We start from the raw sequence: 20,927 nt of genomic DNA, 5'->3' as shown, positions 1-20,927 counted from the left end.
CATGCCATAACCCAACTGATCCCCTAGTCACATGCACTGGGAGGTGGCATCCAAGGTCTGGGAGAAAGAAGCCTTGGGATTCGAGGAGCTCGAACAGGCTCCAAGCTTAGAACATTCCCCTTTTTACGGTTCCAGGTTCTTGACCTTCTCTGCTTCAAGTGTATTACACAGTACAAACTACAGAGAAATGAATACAAACATAGAGCAATTATTTGAGAAAACAAGTCAGGAAATAATGAATGATGAGAAAATGTTATGGGCATACAATAAATGGAGTCAGTGTAGGTCATTGTAAGACACATCTCCATCCCTAACATAAACATAAAGGTATTGCATGGTAAAATTGGGGACATACTGTTTGCTACTCTGAATCCAAAAATGAAATGAAAATTGTTATTATTAGTCCCTACCGTGGGAAAACTTTGAGGGATGAGAACATGGACCAGAAACAGAGACAATTATTTAGTGTTTACTTTGAGGTCTGATCTGTATGACTTCAGGGGTTTATATATAGCAGCTTGTCTGGTTGAGTGGGGATTTATAAATGGTTCTGTCAAACAGGAGTTAGAACACACAAGAAGAGGGAAGGGAAGGAGGAGACAACGTAGATACCTGACCCTGTAGAGAGTGGGGAAGAGAAAACTGCACTAAGATCACACATCAGTCAGATAGCTATAGCTGAGAGCTTTTTTAGTGTGGCAACAGATTTGTGTAGCGTTTTTTATAAAATTAAATTAAATTGATATAATAGTAAGCTGTATGTGTAGGTAGGCAGTGTTGGACATTTGATGAGATAAAGACTGTTGCTGTTGGAAGCGATGGCTTTATCTGGACCATGTTTCCAGAAGGGTTTGGAGGCTCTATGGAGGCAAGATGAAGAATTTAGGGGGGATAAGCACAATATAGATCGAGATGGAGACGAGTGTGCAGGAGAAGTGAAAGAAAAGGATTGTGGGGATCAGGTGAACACAGAAGAAGAAGATAAAGATGATGAAGCATTTAGAAGGGAGGAAAACAGTCAAATACATCTAAAGAGAGAGACAACTGAAGAAGAGGAGGACGAGCTTCAAGAAGTGAAAGAAGAGTGGACAGTTGTTGGAGGGCAGAAAGGTGGAATAGAGGATGTGGATTCAATAAGGGTATACGGCAGAGACTCCTATACAAGAGAAATGTTCCAAACCCTGCAGCAGCTCAGGGACTCCTCTCTCCTCACTGACCTGACTCTGAGCACTGAGGATGGGCAGCGTCTCCACGCGCACTCCACTGTCATGGCTGCTGTAAGCTCCCTCGTACACCAGAGACTGCAAGAGAGGGATGAGGAGAACGAGAGGAGAGATGTTGACATGTATATACAGACAGAGATATCCATCAGTCTGGGTCCTGAGGTGGGGTGTGTGGGGCTGGCAGGGGTGCTGGATTTTGCCTACACTGGAGCGTTAGCAGCTCTGAACAGACACACACTGGCCCAGATACAGACTGCAGCTACAACACTAGGGGTCCCCAGAGTTCTAGAACTCTGCAGTGAAGAGGAGGAGAAGATGAAGAAGGGAGTAGAGAAGAGGGCAGGAGAGAAGAAGATCTCTGCTGAAGAACAGATGAAGGTCAGTCTTCAGTCCATCAGAGAGCTGTGGGCAGAGAGAGTGGGCTGTGATGTGGAGCTGGAGGTTGGAGGAACGTCATTCCATGGTGAGTAGACTGAAGTCAAAATACATCACGACTATGTACTGTAGAATGATAGAGGAGACTATTTATTTATGGGGGCTCGTCCTGGATCAAGCTAAATAACCCATGCATGCTTATGATGGTAATAATGTTGTTTTTGAACATTTATTTTTTATTTTTTATTATTTAACCTTTATTTAACCAGGTAGGTCAGTTGAGAACAAGTTCTCATTTACAACTGCGACCTGGCCAAGATAAAGCAATGCAGTGCGACAAATAACAACACAGAGATACACATGGAATAAACAAACGTACAGTCAATAACACAATAGAAAAAGTTTATATACAGTGTGTGCAAATGGTGTAAGGAGGTAAGGCAATAGATAGGCCATAATAGCGAAGTAGTTAGAATTTAGCAAATTAACACTGGAGTGATAGATGTGCAGATGATGATGTGAAAGTAGAAATACTGGTGTGCAAAATAGCAAAAAAGTTAATAAAAACAATGTGGGGATGAGGTAGGTAGTTGGATGGGCTATTTACAGATGCCAAAAGATAGTGAGGGAGATATAGTCTCCAACTTCAGCAATTTTTGCAATTCATTCCAGTCATTTGCAGCAGAGAAGTGGAAGGAACGGCGGCCAAAAGAGGTGTTGGCTTTGGGGATGACCACTGAGATATACCTGCTGGAGTGCGTGCTACGGGTGGGTGTTGTTATGGTGACCAGTGAGCTGAGATAAGGTGGAGCTTTACCTAGCAAAGACTTAAAGATGACCTAGAGCCAGTGGGTCTGGCGAAGAATATGTAGCGAGGGCCAGCTGACGAGAGCACACAGGTCACAGGGGTGGGTGGTATATGGGGCTTCAGTGACAAAAATGATGGCACTGTGATAGACTCCATCCAGTTTGCTGAGTAGAGTGTTGGAGGCTATTTTGTAAATGACATCGCCGAAGTCGAGGATCGGTAGGATAGTCAGTTTTATGAGGGTATGTTTGGCAGCGTGAATGAAAGAGGCTTTGTTGCGAAATAGGATGCCGATTCTAGACTTAATTTTTGGATTGGAGATGTTTAATATGAGTCTGGAAGGAGAGTTTACAGTCTAGCCAGATACCTAGGTATTTGTAGTTGTCCACATATTCTAAGTCAGAACCGTCCAGAGTAGTGATGCTAGTCGGGCGGGTGCGGACAGTGATCGGTTGAAGAGCATGCATTTAGTTTTACTAGAGTTTAAGAGCAGTTGGAGGCCACGGAAGGAGAGTTGTAAGGCATTGAAGCTCGTTTGGAGGATTGTTAACACATTGTCCAACAAAGGGCCAGAAGTATAAAGAATGGTGCCATCTGCGTATAGGTGGATCAAGGAATCACCCGCAGCAAGAGCGACATCGTTGATATATACAGAGAAAAGAGTCAGCCCGAGAATTGATCCCTGTGGTACCCCCATAGAGACCGCCAGAGGTCCAGACAACAGGCCCTCCGATTTGACACACTGAACTCTATCTGAGAAGTAGTTGGTGAACCAGGCGAGGCAGTCATTTGAGAAACCAAGGCTGTTGAGTCTGCCAATAAGAATATGGTGATTGACAGAGTCGAAAGCCTTGGCCAGGTTGATGAAGACGGCTGCACAGTACTGTCTTTTATCGATGGCGGTTATGATATTGTTTAGTACCTTGAGCGTGGCTGAGGTGCACCCGTGACCAACTTGGAAACCGGATTGCACAGCAAAAAAGGTACGGTGGGATTTGAAATGGTCAGTGATCTGTTAGTTAACTTCTCTAGGGTATGTCGGACGGTAGCGTCCCACCTCGTCAACAGCCAGTGAAACTGCAGGGCGCCAAATTCAAAACAACAGAAATCCCATAATTTAAATTCCTCAAACATACAAGTATTTTACACCATTTTAAAGCTACACTTGTTGTAAATCCAGCCAAAGTGTCCGATTTCAAAAAGGTTTTACGACGAAAGCACACCAAACGATTATGTTAGGTATGAGCCAAGTCACAGAAAAAGACAGCCATTTTTCCAGCCAAAGAGAGCAGTAACAAAAAGCAGAAATAGAGATAAAATGAATCACTAACCTTTGATGATCTTCATCAGATGACACTCATAGGACTTCATGTTACACAATACATGTATGTTCTGTTCGGTAAAGTTCATATTTATATCCACAAATCTGAGTTTAGGCAGTACGCTACTGTCTCACTTGGCAAAAAGCCTGAGAAAATGCAGAGTGCCATATTCAAATTAATTACTATGAAAATTACTATAAAATCAAACTTTCATTAAATCACACATGAAAGATACCAAATTAAAGCTACACTGGTTGTGAATCCAGCCAACATGTCAGAATTCAAATAGGCTTTTCGGCAAAAGCATACGATGCTATTATCTGAGGATAGCACCATTTTAAACAAAGAGAGATAAGCATATTCCAACCCTGCAGGCACGACACAAAACGCAAAAATAAAAATATATTTCATGCCTTACCTTTGACGAGCTTCTGTTGTTGGCACTCCAATATGTCCCATAAACATCACAAATGGTCCTTTTGTTCTATTAATTCCGTCGATATATATCCAAATTGTCCATTTATTTGGCGTGTTTGATCCAGAAAAACACAGGTTCCAACTTGCTCAAACGTGACGACAAAATATCTCAAAGGTTACCTGTAAACTTTGCCAAAAAATGTCAAACTACTTTTGTAATACAACTTTAGGTATTTTTTTATGTTAATAATTGAAAAAATTGAAGACGGGATTATCTGTGTTCAATACAGGATTAAAACCAACCGTAGCATGCCTTCTGGTCATGCGCTTCTATCTCACAGGACGCCTAGAGTGACTCGACTTCAAGATGGCCGTATTTCTTCATTACACAAAGGAATAACCTCAACCAATTTCTCTAGACTGTTGACATCCAGTGGAAGCCATAGGAACTGCAAGCAAGTCGCTTAGAAATCTGGTTTCCCAATGAAATCTCATTGAAAAGAGAGTGACCTCAAAAAAAATATCTGAATGGTTTGTCCTCGGGGTTTCGCCTGCTAAATAAGTTCTGTTATACTCACAGACATGATTCAAACAGTTTTATAAACTTCAGAGTGTTTTCTATCCAAATCTACTAATAATATGCATATTTTATTTTCTGGGGATTAGTAGCTGGCAGTTTAATTTGGGTATGCTTTTCATCCAAAAGTGAAAATGCTGCCCCCTACCCTAGAGAAGTTAACTTGGCTTTCGAAGACTTTAGAATGGCAGGGCAGGATGGATATACGTAGGTCTGTAACAGTTTGGGTCTAGAGTGTCACCCCCTTTGAAGAGGGGGATGACCGCGGCAGCTTTCCAATCTTTAGGAATCTCGGACAATACGAAAGAGAGGTTGAACAGACTAGTAATAGGGATTGCAACAATGGTGGCGGATAATTTTAGAAAGAGAGGGTCCAGATTCTCTAGCCCAGCTCATTTGTATGGGTACAGGCTTTGCAGCTCTTTAAGAACATCTGCTATCTAGATTTGGGTGAAGGAGAAGCTGGGGAGGCTTGGGCAAGTAGCTTCTGTGCAAGTTGCTGCAGGGGGTGCGGAGCTGTTGGCCGGGGTTGGTGTAGCCAGGAGGAAAGCATGGCCAGCAATAGAGAAATGCTTATTGAAATGCTCGATTATCGTGGATTTATCGGTGGTGACAGTGTTTACTTGCCTCAGTGAAGTGGCCAGCTGGGAGGAGGTGCTCTTATTCTCCATGGACTTTACTGTGTCCCAGAACTTTTTGGAGTTAGAGCTACAGGATTAAAATTTCTGTTTGAAAAAGCTCGCCTTTGCTTTCCTAACTGACTGCGTGTATTGGTTCTTGACTTCCCTGAAAAGTTGCATATCGCGGGGACTATTCGATGCAAGTGCAGTCCGCCACAGGATGTTTTTGTGCTGGTCGAGGGCAGTCAGGCCTGGAGTGAACCAAGGGCTATATCTTTTCTTAGTTCTACATTTTTTGAAAGGGGCATGTTTATTTAAGATGGTGAGGAAATTACTTTTAAAGAACGACTAGGCATCCTCTGCTGACGGGATGAGGTCAATATCCTTCCATGATACCCGGGCCAGGTCGATTAGAAAGGCCTGCTCGCAGAAGTGTTTTAGGGAGCGTTTGACAGTGATGAGGGGTGGTCGTTTGACCGCGGACCCATAGCGGATGCAGGCAATGAGGCAGTGATCGCTGAGATCCTGATTGAAAACAGCAGAGGTGTATTTGTAGGGCAAGTTGGTCAGGATAATACCTATGAGGGTGCCCATGTTTGCGGATTTAGGGTTGTACCTGGTAGGTTCCTTGATAATTTGTGTGAGATTGAGGGCATCTAGCTTAGATTGTAGGACGGCCGGGGTGTTTAGCATATCCCAGTTTAGGTCACCTAATAGAACAAACTCTGAAGATAGATGAGGGGCAGTCAATTAACATATGGTGTCCAGGGCACAGCTGAGAGCTGAGGGGGGTCTGTAACAGGCGGCAAAAGTGAGAGACTTATTTCTGGAGAGATTCATTTTTAAAATTAGAAGCTCGAACTGTTTGGGCAAGACCTGGAAAGCATGACAGAACTTTGCAGGCTATCTCTGCAGTAGATTGCATCTCCTCCCCCTTTGGCAGTACTATCTTGACGGATATTTTTGGTGGCCTTCCTAAGCCAGGATTCAGACACAGCAAGGACATCAGGGTTGGCGGAGTGTGCTAAAGCAGTGAGTAAAACAAACTTAGGAAGGAGGCTGTTAACATACATGAAACCAAGGCTTTTACGGTTACAGAAGTCAACAAATGAGAGCGCCTGGGGACACACAGGGCCTGGGTTAACCTCTACATCACCCGAGGAACAGAGGAGGAGTAGGATGAGGGTGCGGCTAAAGGCTATCAAAACTGGTCGTCTAGTGCGTTGGGGACAGAGAATAAAAGGAGCAGATTTCTGGGTGTGATAGGATAGATTCAGGGGATAATGGTAGGGTGCGGGTACAGTGGAGGTAAACCTAGACATTGAGTGATGATAAGAGAGGTTGCATCTCTGGACGCATCAGCAGGCATCAGCTATGTAGCCAAGTGATCATAGGGTCCAGTGAACGGCAATAGATGAAACAGGGAAGCCGCTAGGTAGTCGTTACTACGCTAGCAAGCGGGAGACATGGAGTTCAAAAAAGTTAGCAGGCCGAGGCTAGTAGAAGCTTCTTCACCGACGTCCGGAAAAGGCCGGTTGAGGGCACAACGGACGGAATTATGTCGGCAGAGCAGTCGTGGATGAACTATCTAATGTTAGCTAAATGTAGTAATTAATACATTGACAACATTTCAATTCTGTGAATTGTCTTGTGCCAGTTTGAAATTGACACAATACCTTTAAGCAAATGTGTCAGCTAGAGATGACGTGCAGGAGCTTGCAGGGATTTGTAGTCTTACATGATGTCCACTTTTATGCTAATTATAATTTTGGAATCTGAGAGTAAATAGAGCTGAATATATTAATAAAAGTCAACTTGTATGATAGAGATTTACATGGTTATAAAAATGTCAAGCCAGGGTTAGCCTACAGTCGTGGCCAAAAGTTTTGAGAATTACACAAATATTGTCACGACTTCTGCCGAAGTCGTTGCCTCTCCTTGTCCGGGCGGTGTTCGGCGGTCGACTTCACCGGTCTTCTAGTCATCATCGATCCATTTTTCATTTTCCATTGGTTTTGTCTTGTCTTCCCACACACCTGTTGTCAATCCCATTCATTACCTGTTGTGTATTTAACCCTCTGTTTCCCTTCATGTGTTTGTCAGAGATTGTTCGTTGTCATGTGTTGTGTTAATTGTGTATAGGTGTGCGACGGGTCTTCGTACCCAGATTTGTTTTATATTTTTTCCGTGAGTGTTATGGAGCAGATTACTAGGACTTTAATTAAAGTACTCCATTCTACACTCTATTTGACTCTCCTGCGCCTGACTTCCTCTGCCACTTATACACGCCATTGTGACAGAATCTCTGACCCAAAAAATGAAGTCAGCAGGAGGAGGCACTTCACTAATGGAGGTTGAGGAACGCGTCCTGGAACACGCGGCGGAGATTGACAGTCTGTGCGCTGCCATGGATCGTATTATCCAGAGTATGGATCGCTTGGAGAGACAGGGAGCGTGTCCAGTACCTCCACCACCTCCTGGAATTCCTTCGAACGTTTTTTCCCCTCCGGAACAGAACAGGATCCAGTTATCCCTACCCACAGGATACAATGGAGATACTGCCAGCTGCCAGGGTTTTCTCCTAAAACTGAACTTGTATCTGGCCACGGTCTCTCCAGTACCAACAGACCGTGAGAAAAGCTTCGCCCTCATCTCCTGCCTTACCGGGAAAGCCCTGGAGTGGGCCAACGCTGTGTGTGGAGAGGATAAGGCGTTGGACCATTTTGAGGAGCTCATCTGCCATTTCCGGAAGGTATTCGACCACCCATCCGAAGGCAGAGCAGCAGGTGAGCTCCTCTATCATCTGAGGCAGGGGAAGAGGAGTGCTCAGGAGTTCGCGTTGGAGTTTAGGACTTTGGCTGCCGGCGCTGGATGGAGCGACAGGGCCCTGATCGACCACTACCGTTGTAGTCTACGCGAGGACGTCCGTCGGGAGCTGGCCTGTAGAGACACCACCCTCAACTTCGACCAACTGGTGGATATGTCCATCAGGCTGGACAACATGCTGGCTACTCGGGGACGTCTAGATCGGGGTCTGGTTGTTCCATCCTCCCGCACTCTCTCTCCCGAACCTATGGAATTGGGAGGGATGGTGCGCAGGGAGACCGGAGGGGGTACCCGCTCGAGCACCATCTATGATCGCAGAGATCACACTGCTGATCGGTGCCGGGTTGGTTCCTCTGGGAATAGAGAAGGCAGGCAGGGCACTCTGGCATCACCCCAGGTGAGTAGGCACCATACTCATCCAGAGCCCTCTGCTGCACTTATGTTTGTCTCTGTCACCTTTCCGGATTTTTCCCTGCATTCCCAGTATAAGGCGCTAGTAGATTCAGGCGCGGCTGGGAATTTCATTAATAAAAATTTAGCTTATAGTTTAGGGATTCCTATTGTTTCTGTGGATATGCCTTTCCCTATTCATGCCTTAGATAGTCGACCAATAGGGTCAGGGTTTATCAGGGAGGTCACCGCACCTTTGTCTATGATAACGCAGGGGGGTCACAAGGAGAAGATTAGTCTTTTCCTTATTGATTCTCCTGCGTATTCTGTGGTGTTAGGCCTACCCTGGTTAACTACTCATAACCCCACTGTTTCTTGGCCACAGAGGGCTCTCACGGGGTGGTCGCGAGAGTGCTCAGGTAGGTGTGTAGGGGTTTCCGTTGGTGCTACTACGGTGGAAAGTCCAGACCAGGTTTCCACCGTGCGCATTCCCCCAGAATATGCCGATTTGGCACTCGCCTTCTGTAAAAAGAAGGCGACTCAATTACCACCCCATCGACAGGGGGATTGTGCGATAGATCTCCTGGTAGACGCTGCATATCCCAGGAGTCATGTGTATCCTCTGTCGCAAGCGGAGACAGTGGCTATGAATAATTATATCTCTGAATCCCTGCGTCAGGGGTTCATTCAGCCATCCATTTCACCCTCCTCTTCGAGTTTCTTTTTTGTGAAGAAGAAGGATGGCGGTTTACGCCCGTGCATTGATTATCGAGACCTTAATAAAATCACGGTAAAATATAGTTACCCGCTACCTTTGATTAATACAGTAATGGAGTCAATGCGCGGGGCCCGCTTCTTCACAAAATTGGATCTCAGGAGTGCGTACAATCTGGTGCGTATTAGGAAGGGGGATGAGTGGAAGACGGCATTTAGCACCACCTCAGGTCATTATGAGTACCTGGTCATGCCATATGGGTTGATGAATGCTCCATCAGTCTTCAAATCGTTTGTAGATGAGATCTTCAGGGACCTGAATGGGCAGGGTGTAGTGGTGTATATCGATGATATTTTGATATACTCTGCTACACGCGCTGAGCATGTGTCCTTGGTGCGCAGGGTGCTTGGTCGCCTGTTGGAGCATGATTTATATGTCAAGGCTGAGAAATGCTTGTTCTTCCAACAATCTATCTCCTTCCTAGGGCATCAGATTTCCACTTCAGGAGTGGAAATGGAGAGCGACCGCATTACAGCCGTGCGTAATTGGCCGACTCCAACCACGGTAAAGGAGGTGCAGCGTTTTTTAGGGTTTGCCAATTACTACCGGAGATTTATCCGGGGTTTTGGTCGGGTTGCAGCTCCCATTACCTCACTGCTAAAGGGGGGACCGGTGCGCTTGCAGTGGTCGGCCGAGGCGAATAGGGCTTTTGGTAAACTGAAGGCTCTGTTTACCTCGGCGCCTGTGTTGGCTCATCCGGATCCCTCTTTGCCATTCATAGTAGAGGTGGACGCATCCGAAGCTGGGATAGGAGCAGTGCTCTCTCAGCGTTCGGGTGTGCCACCGAAGCTTCGCCCCTGTGCTTTCTTTTCGAAGAAGCTCAGCCCGGCGGAGCGTAACTATGATGTGGGGGACCGAGAGCTGTTAGCTGTCGTAAAAGCCTTGAAGGTGTGGAGGCATTGGCTTGAGGGGGCTAATCACCCTTTTCTCATCTGGACTGACCACCGCAATCTGGAGTACATCCGGCAGGCGAAGAGACTAAATCCTCGCCAGGCAAGGTGGGCCATGTTTTTCACTCGTTTTGTGTTTACGCTTACTTACAGACCAGGCTCCCAGAACGTCAAGGCAGACGCATTGTCTCGGCTGTATGACACAGAGGAGCGACCCATGGATCCCACTCCCATACTCCCAGAGTCGTGTTTGGTGGCGCCAGTAGTGTGGGAGCTGGACGCGGACATTGAGCGGGCGTCACGTGCAGAGCCCTCTCCTCCTGAGTGTCCAGCTGGTCGTCTGTACGTTCCGTCTGCTGTCCGCGACCGATTGATCTATTGGGCTCACACATCACCCTCCTCTGGTCATCCTGGGATAGGTCGGACGATGCGCTGTCTTGATGGGAGGTACTGGTGGCCCACTTTAGCTAAGGACGTGAGGATTTATGTTTCCTCCTGTTCGGTGTGCGCCCAGTGCAAGGCTCCTAGACACCTGCCTAGAGGTAAGCTTTTACCTTTACCCGTTCCTCAACGGCCGTGGTCGCACCTGTCAGTGGATTTTGTGACTGATCTTCCACCTTCACAGGGTTACACCACGATCCTGGTCGTTGTGGATCGGTTCTCTAAGTCCTGTCGTCTTCTCCCTTTGCCCGGTCTCCCTACGGCCTTACAAACTGCGGAGGCTCTGTTTACACATGTTTTCCGGCATTATGGGGTGCCTGAGGATATAGTGTCTGATCGGGGTCCCCAGTTCACGTCAAGGGTCTGGAAGGCGTTCATGGAACGTCTGGGGATCTCGGTTAGTCTTACCTCAGGTTTTCACCCCGAGAGTAATGGGCAGGTGGAGAGAGTTAACCAGGATGTGGGCAGGTTTCTGCGGTCCTATTGCCAGGACCGGCCAGGGGAGTGGGCGAAGTTCGTGCCCTGGGCAGAGATAGCCCAGAACTCGCTACGTCACTCCTCCACTAACCTTACCCCTTTTCAATGTGTATTAGGGTATCAGCCGGTTCTGGCTCCTTGGCATCAGAGTCAGACCGAAGCTCCTGCGGTGGACAATTGGTTTCGGCACGCTGAGGAAACTTGGGAGGCAGCCCACGTCCACCTTCAGCGTGCCATAAGGCGCCAGAAAATTGGCGCAGACCGTCGCCGCAGTGAGGCCCCGGTGTTCGTACCAGGGGACAGGGTCTGGCTCTCGACCCGAAACCTGCCCCTCCGCCTGCTCTGCCGGAAGCTGTGTCCGCGGTTTGTGGGGCCGTTTAAAGTCCTGAGGAGAGTGAACGAGGTATGTTATAGATTACAACTGCCCATTAATTACCGTATTAACCCCTCGTTCCATGTGTCTCTCCTCAGGCCGGTGGTGGCTGGCCCGCTCCAGGAGGCTGAAGTGCGTGAAGTTCCTCCGCCTCCTCTAGACATCGAGGGGGTCCCGGCGTACGCTATTCGATCCATTTTGGATTCGAGACGTCGGGCGAGGGGCCTTCAGTACCTCGTGGACTGGGAGGGGTACGGGCCGGAGGAGAGATGCTGGGTTCCGGTGGAGGACGTTTTAGATCCTTCTATGTTAAAAGAATTCCACCGCCTCCATCCGGATCGCCCTGCACCTCGCCCTCCGGGTCGTCCCCGAGGCCGGTGTCGACGCGCTGCTGGAGCCGCGCGTCAGGGGGGGGGTAATGTCACGACTTCTGCCGAAGTCGTTGCCTCTCCTTGTCCGGGCGGTGTTCGGCGGTCGACTTCACCGGTCTTCTAGTCATCATCGATCCATTTTTCATTTTCCATTGGTTTTGTCTTGTCTTCCCACACACCTGTTGTCAATCCCATTCATTACCTGTTGTGTATTTAACCCTCTGTTTCCCTTCATGTGTTTGTCAGAGATTGTTCGTTGTCATGTGTTGTGTTAATTGTGTATAGGTGTGCGACGGGTCTTCGTACCCAGATTTGTTTTATATTTTTTCCGTGAGTGTTATGGAGCAGATTACTAGGACTTTAATTAAAGTACTCCATTCTACACTCTATTTGACTCTCCTGCGCCTGACTTCCTCTGCCACTTATACACGCCATTGTGACAAATATTAATTTTCACAAAGTCTGCTGCCTCAGTTTGTATGGTGGCAATTTGCATATACTACAGAATGTTATGAAGAGTGATCAGATGAATTACAATTAATTGCAAGTCCCTCTTTGCAATGCAAATGCACTGAATCCCCCAAAAACATTTCCCCTGCATTTCATCCCTGCCACAAAAGGACCATCTGACATCATGTCAGTGATTCTCTCGTTAACACAGGTGTGAGTGTTGATGAGGACAAGGCTGGAGATCACTCTGTCATGCTGATTGAGTCTGAATAACAGACTGGAAGCTTCAAAAGGAGGGTGGTGCTTGGAATCATTGTTCTTCCTCTGTCATCCATGGTTACCTGCAAGGAAACACGTGCCGTCATCATTGCTTTGCACAAAAAGGTTTTCACAGGCAAGGATATTGCTGCCAGTAAGATTGCACCTAAATCAACCATTTATCGGATCATCAAGAACTTCAAGGAGAGCGGTTCGATTGTTGTGAAGAAGGCTTCAGGGCGCCTAAGAAAGTCCAGCAAGTGCCAGGACCGTCTCCTGAAGATGATTCAGCTGCGGGATCGGGGCACCACCAGTACAGATTTGCTCAGGAAAGGCAGCATGCAGGTGTGAGTGCATCTGCACGCACAGTGAGGCGAAGACCTTTGGAGGATGGCCTTGTGTCAAGAAGGGCAGCAAAGAAGCCACTTCTCTCCAGGAAAAACATCAGGGACAGACTGATATTCTGCAAAAAGGTACAGGGATTGGACTGCTGAGGACTGGGGTAAAGTCATTTTCTCTGATGAATCCTTTTCCGATTGTTTCGGGCATCCGGAAAAAAGCTTGTCCGTAGAAGACAAGGTGAGCGCTACCATCAGTCCTGTGTTATGCCAACAGTAAAGCATCCTGAGACCATTCATGTGTGGGGTTGCTTCTCAGCCAAGGGAGTGGGCTCACTCACAATTTTGCCTAAGAACACAGCCATGAATAAAGAATGGTACCAACACATCCTCCAAGAGCAACTTCTCCCAACCATCCAGGAACAGTTTTGTGATGAACAATGACTTTTCCAGCATGATGGCGCACCTTGTCATAAGGCAAAAGTGGTAACTAAGTGGCTCAGGGAACAAAACATCGATATTTTGAGTACATGGCCAGGAAACTCCCCAGACCTTAATCCCATTGAGAACTTGTAGTCAATCCTTAAGAGGTGGGTGGACAAACAAAAACACACAAATTCTGACAAACTCCAAGCATTGATTATGCAAGAATGGGCTGCCATCAGTCAGGATGTGGCCCAGAAGTTAATTGATATGCCAAGGCAGATTGCAGAGGTCTTGAAAATGAAGGGTCAACACTGCAAATATTGACTCTTTGCATCAACTTCATGTAATTGTCAATAAAAGCCTTTGACACTTATGAAATGCTTATAATTCTACTTCAGTATTCCATAGTTACATCTGACAAAAATATCTAAACACACTGAAGCAGCAAACTTTGTGGAAATTAATATTTGTGTCATTCTCAAAACTTTCGGCCATGACTGTACACGAAACACAGCCCTTATTTTTAAGTGTTTCTAAAATCCCCTATGAGAAAAATGAACAGTGGAAAAACGTTTGGAAACATTTCCGTTTGACCGCTAGGTTTTATTGGTATTATGACACCTCCACTGTGGGGCTCTATTCTCCCGCTAGAATGAAAGATAGGTTATGCATCTTGTAGTGATCTATTCAGGGGCACAACTTTCACTGGAGACTGTGGGAAATGTCCCCCCCACATTCTGAAATGGCATTTTTAGCATTGGAATGTGATACAAAACGAATCAACGGTGTGCTTTAGGACCATGCGGACACCTCCAAGCGGTCGTGTAGGCTGTTTACAGTGTTTATCCAACTGGATTTTTTAAAAGTATCATGTCCCCCCACTTCTAATTCCAAAGTTGCGCCCCTGGATTTATCTAAGTGAGCGACAGGGAAACCTTGCTGGTTTGTCAGTCTGCTGTCTGTCCTGCCTCTCGGTACCTGTATTATTTTTGTGCTCTGTGGTTGGCTGTGCGTTGTGGTTGGCTGCTGTCAAATTTCTTTTCACGGAGGAGTGAATTTACACGTCTGTTGTAATGTAAGTGGTGACGATGAGTTGAAATCTACTCATGTGTTGTTTTGTGGAACATTCATTTATTTGATTTAGCGTGTTTCATAGGCCTATATAGCCAGCCACGAAGTCGGCCGCATAGGTAATTTACTGTACTTCGATTGACGACCGAACAGCTTGTGTTGATTAGTTTATAAAAGGTGTCGAACTGACTGAATAAATGGTATTGCATTGGGACAAGTAAACAAAATATCTTGTTTCTATTTTCCTTAGATTCTAAGCCCATGTCGAGACTTAGCACTGACCGCTAAAGTGACTTGTCAGTATAGCCTAGTGATGGGTAGGATTGTTTGCGAATTAAGGACTCTGTCTGAACAAATCTTTTAGGTGACTGGAACCGATCACATTGGTGACTTTCATTTGGCTGCCTAATTTGCATACTGGTAGGCTGCTACTGCTTTTTGGCAATTATCTGCAGATAACCCAGCTAGCAATGAGGAAGCGGCCCTCTGGGCCCTCAGGGACCGGAATTGATTGAACCGGCCCGGAATCAAAATGAATGACTACCCAGAATCGGCCCAAGTACATCGGGCCATTTCCGTCTACCAGAATTCAGCTGAATTTGCCTGCATCTTACCAGAATCCCCCCCAGAAGCGGCCCAATGCAAATTTAAATAAAGGTATACAAAATTACCCGATATAGTCTTTTTAAACATGACTATTATACATTTTATACATACAAAATATACCCATCTACAAAAAAGCTATTTGTGACGGAGGACACACCATACACCTGGTGACCGTGTCAGCGTGCATGTGCCTAGCCCGCCACAGGAGTCGCTACAGCGCAATGGGTCAAGGACTTCCCTAACCTGTACGATGCTGGGACAATTGTGCATCGCCTCATGGGTCTCCCGGTCGCGGCCGGCACGGGTCTCAAACCTGAATCTGTAGAAACGTACTGCGATGCAGTGTCTTAAACCACTGCGGCACTCGGAAGCTTCCATCCACTAAGTTTTTAATGTTTATCAATTGCATTGCACAAAGTATCAAAAAACTAAAATACTACACAGGACTCTTAAAGAATTTCATTTAAATGTTAATTGTATTTTTTCGATCACATAAACAATGAGGAAAATATGGAAAAAATAAAGACATAATGAAATGTTAATTATATAAAGCAGCTCGTGTAATCACCTGCCAGAGAGTAGCCCCAATCGGCCCGAGCCCAAAGTAATGCATTTGGGCCAGAAAGCTCCCACCGGATTCGGCCCGAGCCCCAAGTGATACATTTGGGCCAGATAACGCACACCGGAATCGGCCCGAACTTAATCCCCGCATCCTAGCCATTAGTAATACTGCCGAAGGCGGCCCAGACTCGGGCCACATTACGTCGGCAGAGTCTGACTCTCAGCCCAGTGCCCCGACTCTCAGCCGGAATCGGCCCAGATCCACTGTGCTAGCTGGGAAATGATGATAAAACATTCGCAGAAGATGTCAAATCATCACTACAGGAACAATAAGTATTGGAGAGAGAGCCTCGTTCTGTTCCAAAATAGGATAAAAGAAAACAGATTGAAGGTTATAAAAGCTAATGTCATGATACTTATATGGTATTATTAAAGGTGTCTATAATGAATTCTGAGAGTCCCTACAGTAGAATACAAAGATCTTTTATAGCCAAGATACACCCCTCTCAATTTACATGACGAACCACAGATCTCAGGAACTCTTCACAAAGGGCCTTTTACTTGAGAAAGGAGTATCCCATACGCAGATAGCATTAGCTATAAATTATTGTTCAGTTTGGTCTCTAAGACGAGGTTCTAATCTCGTTCCTGGTACTTCATAGTACAAAAACATTACCTCACTATCTGGAATGCTCTTTAGGCTTTATTGACCAAAGACATCGTAAATCTCCTCTGTCAGTGCTATTGTCAGGGTTGTGTGCGGAGAATGTATGGAGTCAAACGCAGGACACAGGTCTGAGCGAAACCACAGAGTTTTTACTCAAAATATATGCACAATTCCACAAATGGAAAAGAAACAGATACGGACACGTATCAAATACAACACCTAACGCACAAACAATCACGGACAAACATAAATGAAAGACAGAGGGTTAAATAGGGAACATGATGGGGGGAATTGAAACCAGGTGTGTAAAATACAGACAAAACAAAACGAAACTGAAAAATGGATCGATGGTGACTAGAAAGCCGGTGACGTCGACCGCCGAACACCACCCGAACAAGGAGAAGGGCCGACTTCGGCGGAAGTCGTGACAGCTATCTCATAGAGGCCCATCCTCAGTGGAACACACAGATTCTATTCTGTCGAATAAAACAACCATTCTAATGCAATACAAAGATTATAATATAATCTTACAAGTACTATAACATAATATCGCAATTTTCCACGACAATCCATGTTTAACCTTTTTTCTTCATTTTTTTGCCAAAATAAACTACATTGAAATAGTAGACTAGATTTAGTTTATGCCACAGTAAATGTAATTCAAAGGACTGACTATACTTTTTTTCTGACTAGATTGCTAATCTACCGCTTTACTTCAAACTCCCACCCACAGTGAATGATTGACAGGTCTGAAACCCTACCAACTCTGTGAGTCAAAGTCATCCTGCCTCCTCGCCTGACAATCCCACCTACAGTGATTGATTGACAGGCCAAACTATTAACTAAAAATAAATGTGGTAATTTATATCTTGCAGTAAATATCACTTACTTTCCAAGAGAAGAAAGGTTTCATGTAAAAAAAAAAGAAAATGTATCTTACTTAGAAAGTATTCCTGATCGTATAGGCTTCGACGTTATCCAAAACAATTAACAACCCACAGAATTCATACATTTTCAGGATTTTTTTTTGCAAAGTCATTTTATTGCAGTCATTGTAAAGTTATTAAAGTATTCAAAATGTAGCTGTGTATTTTGGATGGAATCAAGGCATTAGAATGTACCAGAGTGCACCAAAATAGAGCTCGTGCTGCAAAAAATTGGGGGCTATCACCGGTACTTTTCTATTTGGCTGGCTACTCCATATACTTACGAAAAACACTGTATATAAGAATAATAGGTTGATATATAAATATTATTAGTATATTAATATATAATAACATAATAATAATCAGATTTTATAATGAGAAAGATTTAAATGAAATTGTTTATTGTTGAGCACTCGTCTGTGATCAAAACAAATTGTAAGATTATGCTTTTTGTCTTACATCTGAATTCATAAGAGTCATGATAAACCAGATGTGGAAGTAGTCTATATGAGCTACCTGGTGATAACAGCAATATTCAATTTCCTCTTCTCTCTCCTGACTCAAGTCCACAGAGTGCTCCTGTCTGCCAGCAGTGACTACTTCCGGGGAATGTTCACCAGCGGGATGAAGGAATCCAAGCAGGCCTGTGTGGCCCTTCCCTTCCTACAAGCCTCAGAGCTGGAGGCCCTGATTGGCTACTCCTACAGCGGGTACCTCCCCCTCAGCTGGGGACGTGTCTTTGAGATCACCTGCATTGCCTTCCAGCTCCAGTTCCAGCCCGCCCTCTTGCTGTGCCTCGACTTCCTGAAACAAGAAATGGACGCCCACTCCTGCCTGGACGTGGCGTCCTTCGCAGAGGCTTATGGCGTAACGGAACTCCTTGAAGTGGCCAACGACTTTATCCTGAGACACTTCGAAAATGTGGCAGCAACCCCTAAATTCCAAGACCTGCCAGTCAAGAAGCTTAGAAAATACCTGAAAAGCAACTCCCTCTTTGTGCCCTCTGAGCTTGTGGTCTTCAAGGCAGTGGTGGTCTGGATCGAGGCCTGTCCCAGCGAAAGGATTAAACTCACCAAAGAGCTGATGAAGAACGTCCACTTTCCTCTCATGACATTCAAGGAGTTCAGTGAAGTTAAAACTGCAAAACTGTGGACTGAATGCAACATAAAACGTCTCTACCAGACTATGCTGGAGGACTTTCGCTCTTATCACGTTGCATCTGAGACCCCGTGCAGGGTCTACCTGCCAAAGGACAGCCTAGTCTTGGTGGGTGGAGACCAGATCTCTGCCGACTTTATCCGGCGAACCCCCAGTCGAGAACTGTGGTTTGGGAACTCTCTGAGGAACTACACAGGCGTTGTGAAGACAGTTGAGTGGAGGTTGCTGGGAGAGATGCCAAAGCCACCAAGGTTAAGTCACGAATTGGCTGTAGTCGCAGGGAAGTTGTACGTGCTCGGGGGACAGAATTATAAAGGCATGCTTGGCGTTCTAAACTCGGTCTACAGGTGAGATAAGAACTTTTGGGTTTGTATCTACTAACCAATGAGTCCATTAGGTATTAATATTTTTACATATTTATGTTTTTACATTATATTCTTCCTTCATCTCTCATTCTTTGTGTTCTTTCAGATATGATCTGCTTCAGAACCGCTGGGAGAGATTGGCCAACTTGCAGGAGAAAAGGTGTAATTTTTCTGTGGTTGTTCTGGACGAGATGATATATGCCATTGGAGGGTACATTGATCCAGAAACTAACCTGGGTAGTGTGGAGCGCTACTGTCCAAATACAGATTCCTGGAGGTAAGGTTTTTCTTTGGTAGGAATGGTAACACAGAATCACTTGCGGTAGTTAATGGTTTCATTGGAAATGGTATGTAACTTAAGCAAAACTTTGTTTCTTTGTTGCTATCTTTACCAAATGTGGCCTTCCCTGTTAGCTTTGCCCAACCCTTGGATATGACCTTGAGTTGCCATGCTGCCACATTGTTGGATGGAAAGGTCTTCATCTCAGGAGGGTTCGACTGCAGGTACCAGTGTCTGGTGTCCATGTTCCTGTACCATCCTGAGAGAGGAACAACCTACCTGGCAGAGATGAGCCAACCTCGAGCCTATCACTGCATGGAGACTTTAAACAACCATCTTTATGTTGCCGGAGGAGTCACTGTTGATGAAAACATGACGTCTATCGACCAGCTGGCCTGTGAGGTCTACGACCCTGTTAGTGACTCCTGGAGTACCCTCACGCCCCTGGTCGTCTCCCATGTTGGAGCAGCCTCTGTGGTTCTGGAGGGGAAGATCTATGTGCTGGGAGGATACTGCCAAGAGAGATACAGGGAGACCAGACTGGTGCATCGCTATGATCCCACCATCCAACGATGGGAGAATATCGGCGAGATACCCGGACCTAACACTGACATAAGAGCCTGTTTGCTCCACCTGCCCAAACACTTGAGACAATGAAACATCACTATACATCCTATAACACCACACTAAATATTATTCCATTACATGACCCACACCTCACTCCATCAGTATTCTTATACGTTAAAATCAAGCTATTTAGCTAGACAGCTTTTTTGGCATCTGCTTTAGTGTCACATTCTAGGGCTTGGGTAATAAATTAACTATCATTAGCTAGTTCCAAAATTATAACCAATTGCCATAGCCAACTTATGTAATGTAACATTGATCTTACAAGCATGTATTTCAATGGATGAAGGATGTTAATATTGTTTTAACACTTTACGTAGCATGTGCCATTCTTTAATCACTATATTCACAAGGACACCAATTAAGGAACTTAAACATGTTTATTTCTCTCCATGTGCAGGCTATAAGTGAATTACTATAACAAAACAGGAAGGGTATTACAATTTCAGGGTAGCTTCATGTCCTCTTGTGAGAAATGAGAAACTGGGAAGTGGGAAGTCATACCTCTGACATGAATGTGTTCACTTGCCTTTGAAGTGGGATAAATTATTCAACCAATAAGATTTTAGCTAGCTTGATAAACTAGCTAACATTACTAATAATAAAGTTAGCTAGCTTGCTTAACATTGACATATGTTACATTTGTCTACATTTGTCCAAAATCGTGTGACATAAAACATTACTTTTCTGTTCTTGCATTTATGGCAGTGTAAGTTGTTATTATATCATATATTAAGCATTAATCAGTTAAATTAGACATTTAACTTGAACCCTGTAAGAATACTAGATCTAGCTGTCAGACAGTTTTTGTGTGAAGATATCAGAAATGCAGGGTAACTACGTAACATTTCGTGTCTCCATATGTTACAGGGTGGAAACAGTTTTCATGGGCACACAAATCCAAAATGATGTATGCGATTGCAAAACGGAATGCTTCTAACGAAAGAGTCACCTTAACTTGATACTTAAAACCTAAATCGATACTGTCATTAACATGGTTCTTCAGTAATTAAGCATTATACTTGTTGGATGCTCATTTGGTGTCCAGCTGATTAGTTACGTTTAATCATCATCTGATCCAGGAAGGAATTATCCAAATGACAGTCAAGTGACGAACAGCTGTTGCGATAGTGCATGTGATAGAACAACTGCTGGAAGAAAGGTGTTTGCGAGAAAAGTATTTTGGTGTCTCATTCGTTATGCAGGTGAAAACATTTGTGCCTGGATCCACAGTGAATCTAATATCTCTAGCGAATTGATGTTGATCATCTGTTGTTGTCTGATTGATCTACAGCATGTGTAACCGATG

At 45.1% G+C, this 20,927-nt stretch overlaps 1 protein-coding gene across 1 annotated transcript; it reads left to right on the top strand.

Moving 5' to 3' along the window:
- Nucleotides 1-422: 422 nt before the first annotated feature.
- On the top strand, nt 423-20,910 carry LOC139561298 (kelch-like protein 33). Its single transcript, XM_071378298.1, has 4 exons — nt 423-1,686; nt 17,754-18,693; nt 18,818-18,988; nt 19,126-20,910. The coding sequence occupies exons 1-4, from the start codon at nt 819-821 to the stop codon at nt 19,646-19,648; spliced, it is 2,502 nt and encodes an 833-aa protein (XP_071234399.1). The 5' UTR covers nt 423-818; the 3' UTR covers nt 19,649-20,910.
- Nucleotides 20,911-20,927: the final 17 nt, after the last annotated feature.

This window comes from Salvelinus alpinus, chromosome 31 (genome assembly GCF_045679555.1).
Source record: "Salvelinus alpinus chromosome 31, SLU_Salpinus.1, whole genome shotgun sequence".
In the NCBI taxonomy this organism is placed as follows: Eukaryota; Metazoa; Chordata; class Actinopteri; order Salmoniformes; family Salmonidae; genus Salvelinus; species Salvelinus alpinus.
The sequence above is the reverse complement of the archived record's forward strand: the minus strand, read 5'-3'. Positions and strand labels throughout refer to the sequence as shown.

Coding starts and splice junctions, on each gene's coding strand:
- LOC139561298 (XM_071378298.1), top strand. CDS start 819: ATGGCTTTATCTGGACCATGTTTCCAGAAGGGTTTGGAGGCTCTATGG. Junction 18,694..18,817: donor GTTCTAAACTCGGTCTACAG/GTGAGATAAGAA, acceptor GTGTTCTTTCAG/ATATGATCTGCTTCAGAACC. Junction 18,989..19,125: donor CCAAATACAGATTCCTGGAG/GTAAGGTTTTTC, acceptor CTTCCCTGTTAG/CTTTGCCCAACCCTTGGATA.